At 66.1% G+C, this 9,203-nt stretch overlaps 2 protein-coding genes across 14 annotated transcripts in view; one reads left to right on the top strand and one right to left on the bottom strand.

The window, feature by feature from the left end:
* Nucleotides 1–4,438, top strand: part of NOXA1 (NADPH oxidase activator 1) — a 12,966-nt gene extending 8,528 nt beyond the window's left edge. Inside the window, exons 4-14 of one of the 7 annotated variants that reach the window (XM_059410184.1) lie at nucleotides 229–363; nucleotides 641–730; nucleotides 1,872–1,931; nucleotides 2,192–2,235; nucleotides 2,744–2,840; nucleotides 3,014–3,179; nucleotides 3,354–3,412; nucleotides 3,589–3,743; nucleotides 3,846–3,960; nucleotides 4,054–4,174; nucleotides 4,261–4,438. In XM_059410184.1, the coding sequence (XP_059266167.1) occupies nucleotides 229–363; nucleotides 641–730; nucleotides 1,872–1,931; nucleotides 2,192–2,235; nucleotides 2,744–2,840; nucleotides 3,014–3,179; nucleotides 3,354–3,412; nucleotides 3,589–3,743; nucleotides 3,846–3,960; nucleotides 4,054–4,174; nucleotides 4,261–4,349 (1,131 nt within the window). In that variant the 3' untranslated portion in view covers nucleotides 4,350–4,438. Of the gene's footprint in view, nucleotides 1–228; nucleotides 364–622; nucleotides 731–1,871; nucleotides 1,932–2,191; nucleotides 2,236–2,743; nucleotides 2,841–3,013; nucleotides 3,180–3,353; nucleotides 3,413–3,588; nucleotides 3,744–3,845; nucleotides 3,961–4,053; nucleotides 4,175–4,260 lie in introns of all 7 variants that reach the window. The other 6 variants (XM_059410188.1, XM_059410185.1, XM_059410183.1 and 3 more) reach the window with 6 other exon arrangements.
* Nucleotides 4,396–9,203, bottom strand: part of ENTPD8 (ectonucleoside triphosphate diphosphohydrolase 8) — an 8,162-nt gene continuing 3,354 nt past the window's right edge. For 2 of the 7 annotated variants that reach the window (XM_059410178.1, XM_059410175.1), the window contains exons 2-10: nucleotides 7,920–8,058; nucleotides 7,716–7,833; nucleotides 6,983–7,133; nucleotides 6,690–6,849; nucleotides 6,365–6,595; nucleotides 6,012–6,275; nucleotides 5,670–5,780; nucleotides 5,264–5,414; nucleotides 4,396–5,177 (exon numbers count right to left, since the gene is read on the bottom strand). In XM_059410178.1, coding sequence (XP_059266161.1) covers nucleotides 4,528–5,177; nucleotides 5,264–5,414; nucleotides 5,670–5,780; nucleotides 6,012–6,275; nucleotides 6,365–6,595; nucleotides 6,690–6,849; nucleotides 6,983–7,133; nucleotides 7,716–7,833; nucleotides 7,920–8,045 — 1,962 coding nt within the window. In that variant the 5' untranslated portion in view covers nucleotides 8,046–8,058 and the 3' untranslated portion in view covers nucleotides 4,396–4,527. Of the gene's footprint in view, nucleotides 5,178–5,263; nucleotides 5,415–5,669; nucleotides 5,781–6,011; nucleotides 6,276–6,364; nucleotides 6,596–6,689; nucleotides 6,850–6,982; nucleotides 7,134–7,715; nucleotides 7,834–7,919; nucleotides 8,150–9,203 lie in introns of all 7 variants that reach the window. The other 5 variants (XM_059410176.1, XM_059410177.1, XM_059410179.1 and 2 more) reach the window with 5 other exon arrangements.

Raw genomic sequence — 9,203 nt, 5'->3', positions numbered from 1 at the left:
GGAGGGGTTGGGGGCGGGGCCAGGTCGTGGGGCTGGGGGCGGAGGCAGCAGTAGGACCTGGCGTGGGACTGGGGGCGTCGCCTGGTTTGGAATCCGGATCAGAGGCAGGCGAGGGGTGGAGGACAGAGGGGGAGGTTGAGGCCTGAAGGGCTGATGTAGGGGTGGGACCAGGGGTGCGGCCGGTGGAGGGGAGCGAAGTGAGGCTGTCATCTCCCACCTCCCTCCCAGGTGCTCTTCAACGTGGGGGCCGCACAGTGCCGGCTGGGACTCTGGGCTGAGGCCACCCGCAGCCTAGAGGAAGCCCTCTCGAAGGGGCCGGAGGGGGCCGGCGATGACCTGCACACCGCCCTGGGCCAGCTGCAGGTGAGGGGGGCAGGGGAGAGCAGGCCGCCCCACCTGTGAGCGCTGTTGGGCGCGAAGCCCACAGTCCCGGGATCCCATCTGCACAGGCTCCCAAGACCCAGTCCACGCGATGAAGGAATTTCTAGAGGGAGGTTCCCCGTGTGCCCGGGTGTGGGGGCTGGGGAGGGACTTCCCAGGTCCCCTGAGAAGTGGGTGGAGGGTCCCTGAGGCCACAGCCCTGGTCAGATGCTCAGGTCTGCCTTGGCCGGAACCCCTCCAGAAGCAGGTCCCCCTGCAGCCTCGGCAGGTCCCCAGGGGTGAGGTCTTTCGGCCCCACAGGCGGCACCTGGAGCATCTGGAACCAGTGGATTTCCTGGGCAAGGCCAAGGTAAGGGGGTGGCCTCTCACCTCCTGCGGCAGGGGCTTGGGGCCAGCAGCAGCCAGCAGGCACCGAGCTCACGGTGTGGTCTGTATAGTTACAAGGGCTTCAGTGGGCGGGAGGAGAGGGGGCCCGGGGCCACCCCCAAAACGGCAGAGTGCCTGAGCTTCCTGAGCCCTGTCTCCAAGTGGAGCTCACCGATCCTGGCCTCTCGGAACCGGGAGGCAGAGCCCCCAGTGGAGGCGGGCTGCAGGCGAGGGAGCTCATGGCTTTTCGGCAGTGCTCCCCGACTCCCTCCACCTCAGCCACACTCTCCTGGCCTCAGTTTCTCCCTGTGCTTTTCTGTCTCTTTGTCTCCCTGCATTTGTGCTCCAGAGAGTGAGATCCCAGTGAGGGCTGAGGTCGACTGGCCAGGGCCAGGCAGCACCACCCAAATCACAGAACACTGGGGAGCAGGGCTGGGGTTCAAGGAAGTGACTCCAGGGCTCACAAAGGAAAATTCACCTGGGTTCCAAGCTGGTGGCCCTTGCGTTAGCCTCAGCACCCACTGAGGTCACCAAGGGCCCACGTGCTGGTGTGACCAGGTACAGGGCTGGTGAGGTCATGTGCCCCAAACACCAGGGCTTTGCAGACATGGCTGGCAGGGGCCGGGCAGCTCTGAGCTGCGCGCATCTGTGAGTTTAGACTCTGTTTGTCACAGTACAAACTTCTAAGAAGTAAAGACATTTTAAAAAAGTTGTATTAAAAATAAGTTAAAAGGCGCGTGGCTGCCTTCTGCTTGGGTCAGGATCCCAGGGTCCTGAATTGAGTCCGGCATCGGGCTCCTTGCCCAGCAAGGGAGCCTGCTTCTGCCTCTGCCTCTCCCCTTGCTTGTGCTTATGCGCACACTTTCTCTTTCTCTCTGAGAAATACACAAATAAAATCTTCAAAATAAAATTTAAAATTGTCAGCACAGGGATTTTCCTTGATGAGATGCATTTTTTCTGCCTTCCAGCACCCACTGTGGTGGTCTGACCGCCCTTGGTCAGGCGTGGGCAGCCCCCCAGTCCCCGGCAGATGGGACCCTCAGGAGTGTGGTGTGGGCAGCAGGCGCTGGGAGTGGGCATCGCAGGGCCCCTAGCTCAGCTGTCCCTCTGCTGTCCCTCACCAGGTGGTCTCCTCTGCCATCCCCGACGACGAACATGAGGACAGCCAGCCTCAGCAGCCCCAGGTGGGCGGGTCGTCTCCCAGCCAGCCCAGACTTGTCACCTGTCATCTGCAGGCCTAGGCATTTCAGACCTTTGTCCTGGGAAGGGAAGGAGCTACCCTGAGCTGTCAGGGGCCCCCAACATCCCTCTGATCTGAAGTTGGGAGTGACAGGCCTGTTGAGTGTGAGAGTCTCAACCGGGGAAGGCAGTGCCGGGGCTCCCTGCCCTGGCGCTGCCCCTGGGGACCTGCCTCCTGAGAGAGCGCGCTGTTCTGTGCCCACAGGTTCGGGGTGCGGATGCCAAAGGCAGACCTGGAGCCGCCCCACGGTAGGAAGGAGCGGGTCTCCTCTCCGCGTGCGTGTTTCTCTGGTTGGGGCAGGAGTAAGGCCTGCATCGTGGCCCCTGAGGCCAGGGAAGAGCCTCTCTCAGCCCTCCCCGCACCCCCTCTGTCCAGAGGCCCTAGGTTTAGTCTGTCTGGAGCCTGTCCTGCTGCAGGATGAAGAGCCCTGTGCCCCCTTCCCACAGAACCGTCACTCAGGCCTCGGTGGGCACCAGAGGGGAGTTGAGACGTCAGGTCGCCACGACCCCACACAGCTCAGAACCGAGGGGCTCAAGGAGGGGGCTGCTGGGTTGTGGGTCGGCATTGCCAGACCAGACCCTTCCAGGTGGGGCCATCCCAGCTCAACGTCACACAGGGTGTGGGGACATCGAGCAGGCCCCCACCCAGGGCCACGGCCCCTCATCTCCACACTCGGGGTTCCTCTCAGGCTGTGTTGGGAGGGAACAAGCACAAGCTGGGCCAGTCCTGACAATGAGGGCTCCCCCTGCCCCCCAGGGCCAGAGACTCCGGCCCCTGCAGAACGGCCAGCCCCTGCGGTCCCAGGATGCCTCCTGAGGCAGAGACAGAGGTCGGCTCGGGACGGGGTGTACCGGTGAGTGAGTGGGTGGGTGAGTGAGCCCAGGCCCGGTGTTGGGGGGGGTGCGGGGGCCACAGTGCTGGCAGGACACCCCCACCGGGCAGTATGGGCTCCAGGCCTGTGGGGACCTGGTTCCTGCCCGGAACGCACTCCCATCCAGCCTGGACTTACGGCTTCCTGCTGACCAGCTGATTCCCCGGCCACACACCTCACCACTGGGTCTGCTGCAGCGAGCCCCAGGCCGGGGAAAGCTGCCTGGACCTCAGGGGCCCCCACCCCTGGCCCCCGCTCCCAGCCTGTGGCTTTTCCTGCAGAGGCCCCGTGTGGAGCAGGTCGGCAGACAGGTTCCTCCAGGTAAGGACCCCCTGAGCCGCATGTGGTAGGCAGAGGCCGTGGTGGTGGGAGTCCTGGGCAGGCGTCTGGGGAGCTGGGAGCAGCCTCTTCGCCCCCGAGGGAGGCAGCTGGCTACCTTGGGCCTCCCAGCCGGGGTGTGGGCCACCTGAGCCCCTGCTCTGTCACCCTCCACAGGGCTACCAGTGGCCGGGGAGCCAGACTCCCGCCCTTCAGAGGATCCCTTGGGTGCTGGGGTAAGAGGCACAGGCCTTCATGTCACCCCCACTTTTCAGGGATTTGGGGTCCAGAGACTAGGCCCTGGGGACCCCAGCCCCTCCCACCCTCGTGGCTCAAAGGCCACCCCAGCCGGTCTTTGGGCATGCAGAGCTGGGGCTTCATGAGCGAACACTGCCTTGCTGCTCTGCCCCAGGGAGCGGCCATGGAGGAACCTGCGTCCTTGGTGACCGTCACTGCGCAGTGTGCCTTCACCCTGGCCCTGAGGGTCCCGAGAGGAGTGGACCTGGCCGGCCTGCGGGGCCTGCTGAGCCAAGCCCTCGGTCGCCAGGCCCAGCGTGCGCAGCTCAGGTGAGCAGGCCGGCCAGGGGCGGCCCTGCAGGCGTCAGAGGTCAGCGCCCGCCAGGAGCACGCCCCGCCCACTCGATGCCACTCTGAGGAGTCTCTTTGCAGTTACCAAGACCCCAGCAACAAGGGGCGCTGGGTCCCCCTCCCCGGGGAGGAGGCACTGCAGAGGGCCTGGCGGGACGCGGCGGCCGGCACTGGGGTTCTGCAGCTTCAGTGCCGGGTGAGCCTCCGGAGGACGTGGGTGGCCGGGGGGTGGCACGAGGGACCCCAGGGCCCTTCTGCAGCCCTGCCCACCCTGCGCCCCCTCCTCCAGCCACAGGGAGCAGGCGGCCGAGCTGCCCTCTACCAGGTGGTGGCCCAGCACAGCTACTGTGCCCGGGGGCCCGAGGACCTGGCCCTGCAGCGGGGGGACGTCGTGGACGTGCTGTGTGAAGGTCAGTGGGCCGCTGGGGCATGAGGAGATGGTGTGAGCTCACACTGCCTGACGCGCTCTGAGGGACCCTGACCCCCTCATGCACAGTGGACCAGGCCTGGCTGGAGGGTCACTGTGGTGGCCACGTCGGCATCTTCCCCAAGTGCTTTGTGGTCCCGGCTGGACAGGACGTGTGAGGAGCCCAACACCCCGCGCAGAGCCCCAGTGAAGAAATCAGCTGTGCCATGACAAGGAGGGTTTTAATAAAGCCGTCTCCCCCGCCCCACGAAGGTGTGTTCTGTAATCTGGGCTTGTCCACCGGGCTGGCTGACGAAGGCTTCCAGGGTAGGGGTGGGGCTGCCACTCCAGGAGGAGCTACGGAGTCCGGAGACTGTCCCTCTGGCCGGGAAACAGCAGGGGTCCCGCCAGCTCTGCTGCTCCTAGACCTCCCACGGCCGGCCTGGGAGCCCTCTTGTTCCCGCAGTCACTCCCCGTTCCGGGCTTGAGCAGCCTCATGTCCCACAACACCACAGATTGCACAGCCCTGAGTGCTGCGGGGCCCTGTGTCCCAGCGTTTGTGCAGGAGGTCACCTGCCGTCCTGGGAAGCGCGGTGGAGAAGGGAACCTGGGGGGGCCAGGATTCGGAGGCCACAATACAACCCGCTTGGCCAGAATGACCCTGAGGGCTGGGTGGGGCCATCTGACCACGGGGCCAGAGCCCACGACACAGGGAGACCCAGCAGGGCTCATGGGAAGGCTCTGGCCCATGCAGCCGTCCAGGCTGGGGCAGCCCCCTACCCCCGCGCCCCACCAATGCCAGGGGGCAGCCCAGCTCAGCCCCGGGGCCAGAGGAGGTGGACGGCGGTGGCCCCGAGGGTAGCCACGACAGTCAGCACGGCGAAGACGACTCCAGCCGCCCAGACGCCGTAGCTCTCTGCCCGCCAGCGGGCGGGCAGCTGAGCGGGGATCATGCTGGTCAGGTTCAGCGTGTAGCCCAGCGTCCAGCCGATATCCATGCCGCCCAACTGTGGGACAGGCAGACCGGTCAGGGCTGTGGCCGCTGCCCCAGAGTCCCCAACCGCCCCCCTTGCCTTGTGTCGGATGGCCTCACCCCGGGAGGTGGTCACCTGCTTCCGGAACTCAATGCTGGACCAGGTGTCCTCCCTGAACCCATAGCCCTCGAGCAGCAGCGTGAGTATGTACAGGCCCGAGGCACAGTAGTCACGAAGCCAGTGGTCCTGCCCGGGCGAGCTTGCCTCTACCTGGGGGCCCGGTAGGCGAGGAGCCAGGTGACACCCCCTCTCCCGGCCCACCAGAGGCAGGTCCCACCCAAGGATGGGCCCCTGGGTCCCCTGCCTGGGTCTTCCCTTCCCTGGGCATCCCCCAGCCCTGCTGGCCACACCCCGCGGGGTGCGGTCCTGCCGAGGCCCAGCCTGCGGAGGTCGGTGCCTGGGGCAGCGGCAGCCCAGAGTGCTGGGCAGCGCTGGTGGGGACGGGTGGTCCCAGGTCCCATCCACCTGCTTCCAGGGCCTCTGGCAGAACTCCCAGACAGTGGCGTTGACGGTGGCCAGTGGCTGCTTGGAGGTGACGTTCAGGAAGTGGAAGGTGTAGTAGAAGTTGGAGAAGGCCTGGGGGCGGGGAAGGAAGCTGGGTGTGCCTGCCCCCGGGGCGACACCTGGGTCTGCTGGGGTCAGAGGAGCCCCAGCACCAACCAGGCAAAGTGTCTGCCCCCCCCACCTGGAGACCCAGAGTACCCCACCCATCCAGGGCTCGCCCTAGGCCTGCCTGGCATCAGGCCTCTGGGGCTCCAGCAGGGGGCTGGGAGCCCGGGGAGGACAGTGTGGAGGGCTCCCACTCACGTAGAACTGGCCCCGCACGGGGGGCTGGTAGACACCATTGAAGGCACAGTGTCCTCGGCCCTCGCAGCTGGAGAAGTTGAAGAGGCCCCGGATAGCAGAGACGCAGGCCCCAGGGTTCCCTGTTCCCTCCACAGTGAGGTTCCAGGCCAGGCCTGGGGGGGGTGTGGTGTGGACACAGGGTGACTCATATAGGGTCACTGGGGACAGCGTGGCCCAGTAGCCACTGTGGTAGCACGGATGGCGGATCAGGGGGCCGGGGCTGCTCTGCAGGAGGACAGGGAGGGGGCCTTGAGCCCAGCCCAGGGCCACAGGCATCTCACCGCCCCTCTCCCTCCTCTGGGGGCCCAGCTGACCTGCAGCAGCTGAGCCAGGAGCCTGGTCAGCATCTGGTCACGCCCGAAACAGAGGTAGCTGTGGGTGTAGACACTGTGCTCAGAGCCATAGAGGTGGAAGGTGGCCTGGGTGCTCTTGTCCAGTATGGGGCCTCCGGGCACAAAGGTGATCTGGGTGGAGGCCCCACCCATGTCCAGGGCGCCCACTAGGGGCCCCTCCAGAGGCCGGATCCATTCTCCAGAGAAGGAATACTGAGGACAGACAGGAAGCACCGAGTCCTGAAAACAGCCTCATGGACCCCCAGCCCCTCGTCACCCAGCCCCCACCGCAGGCTGCCCGTGGCACCTTGGCCAGCATGCCCAGGACGTAGTTGATGGTAATCCAACCTAAGGCACCTTCATCCCGTCCAGCCAGGATCTCAGCACCCCAGAAGTCCAGGGGAGACCGGCCCAGGACCCGACTGATTGCCACGAGGATGTCTCCCGCCTGGGAGCTGTTCTTCTGGCTGGGCAGAAAGGGCCGGCTGCCGAAGCTGGCGGGACACCCGCAGCCCGCCACCCTGCCACCGGCCCTCGGTGTCCACAGCGCCGTACTCCCAGCCGCTCCTCCTGGACGTGCCCCCAGCTGGCCCACCTCACCTGAGCAGCCTCATGCCAGCTGTGGCCCCAAGGAACACAGGCGTTTCCCGACGCCGAGCCTCCGGGACCAGCGCCAGCGCCTCCTCCAGGCAGTCCTCCAGGCTCTCGCCAGCCTGAGCAGGATCCAAGGCGTAGGAGGAGATTCCAGGCCCTGAAACACAGCATCTCAGGACGCGGCTCCAGGCCTGAGGGCCGGCTGGGCTGGGAGGGCCCGCGGTGCAGAGGCCCGTGTCCCCCCAGGAGATACGAGCATGCCCTCGCCACTGGGACCTTTGAGTGGGATCTTGTTCGGAAAACAGGTTTCTGCCGATGTAATTAAGTTAAGGATCTTGAGATGAGCTCAACCTGGATTCCTTGGGTGGGCCCTAAACTCGATGGTCCTGGTCCTTCGTGAGAGAGGAGAGAAGGCGTTGAGACTCTCGAGGAAGAAGGCTGCCGGCACCGGAGTGAGAGGTTGGGGTGACGGGACCGCGAGCCCGGGAATGCCCGGAGCCTCCGGAAGATGCAGAGGCAGCAAGGCCTGTGCAGGCACACGCAGACCCTGGTCCAGGACCTCCTTGGTCAGCTGGGCCACCTGGGGTAAGTCATTCAACCCCTCTGAGCCGCTTTTCCTTTAGGCCGATTGGCTGATATGCTACGGGTTTGAGTGTTGCCCCCACCTCACTCCAGCCCGAGCCGCCCCCAGAGCGCGCCCGGCGGGGACTCCGACCCAGCCCTCCCACCAAGGACCGACCTTTCACCCGGCAGGCCAGGGCCTGGCTGACCACACCTGTGTCATTCTGCTTGTCTGCCGGCCACTGGTACACAAAGACGGACGTGTGGGAGGACCCGGCGTCAAACACGACCCCAAACTGAGGGGGACAGCAAGGTCAGGAGGGCGTGGGCCGGCCAGCATCCGCCCAGCCCCGCCTCCCCCTGCTCAGGGCCTGGCGCCTACCTTGATCTCTGCAGGCAAGAGGACACTGGTGGCCTCCGCCAGGACGAGAATGAGCGTGGTGAGGCCTGAGGCCACCGCAGCCCCCTGCAGGGCCGCCAGGACCCGCTTCTTCCAGGTCAGCCCCATGAGGGGCCAGCACCTGCAGGGGGGCAGCAGGCGCACCCAGACTCCATGGTTGCAGACACGGCCACCTGGAGAGGCGCCCAGTCCTCGCTGGGACACTGAACTCCCTGCTGGGTCAGGGGGCAGGGCCGCAGACCACACACTAGGAGCCAGGCCTGCCCAGGGGACTGTGGGCTGCAGAGGGGCTGGGGCCCAGGAAGGCAGCAGGGCTAGCCCGAGACACACACAGCTAGTGGCGATGGGGCCCAGAAGAGCCCCGTCCCCATGCCGCATCGGGGACCGGCGCAGCTACGCCCCACCTCCTCCTCCCGCAGCCCTGCTCCCCCTGCCCTCCCAGGAAAAGGGACCCCTGCCTGGCAGGTCAGATCCCGACTGAAGTCGGGGAACCCAGAACCCTCCCTTGGCCGCCGGCCTGCCGCCCGCTCTGTGGCTCAGGGCACTGTGTTCCCTCCGGGAGCGCCGAGGGCAGGCCTGAGCCGTGGGGACAGGTGACCAGCTGGATGGCTGCTTCCTGCCAGGCCACCTCACATGGGCTCTAGAGAGTGAGGTCGGCAGGGCCCCGAGAAGCACATTTTCTTGATGCAAAAGGACCTGAGATCATGGGGTTCTTAACAAAGACACCGGTTTTTATTTGAAAACCCAAGCTCTTTCTCTAATCTGATTTTATGCTGGCTCCAGACAGGCTCTGGGCAGCGGGCCGAGGCAGAGCTGGGAGTGCAGGCCACGCAGGGTCCCCGTAGGGCCTGCTGCAGGCCTCAAACGTCCCCGAACAGGGCCGCACCTGCAACAGTGCGGAGCCTCCGCGCCGCGGCCCACGGGAGACCGCGCCCCGCAGCCCACTGGCAGCCTCACAAACACACACGCGCTCTGGGACAGGCTGTGGGGCTCGGGCCCCACTCCGAGGCTGGGAGGCAGCAACTCCGAGGCTTGGTGACCTGTCTGAGCCGGTCAGTCCAGCCCTGAGGGGCCCCAGCCTGTGCCCCCAACCAGCACCCAGGGCATGGCAGGGCTCAGGACACTGGAACCCCACCCCATGACCCCATCTCCAAGGAATATAGCACTGTGAGACGCCCAGCCTGGGCCCCCAGCGGGTGGTCAAGGAGGGTGGGCACACTCTCCGTGTGTGCTGGTCAGCACCCCCAGACCAGGACAGCCCCCCCC

Source organism: Mustela nigripes, chromosome 9, assembly GCF_022355385.1.
Source record: "Mustela nigripes isolate SB6536 chromosome 9, MUSNIG.SB6536, whole genome shotgun sequence".
NCBI classification, from domain to species: domain Eukaryota; kingdom Metazoa; phylum Chordata; class Mammalia; order Carnivora; family Mustelidae; genus Mustela; species Mustela nigripes.
Note: the sequence above shows the minus strand (reverse complement) of the source record. Positions and strands in the feature narration are given on the sequence as shown.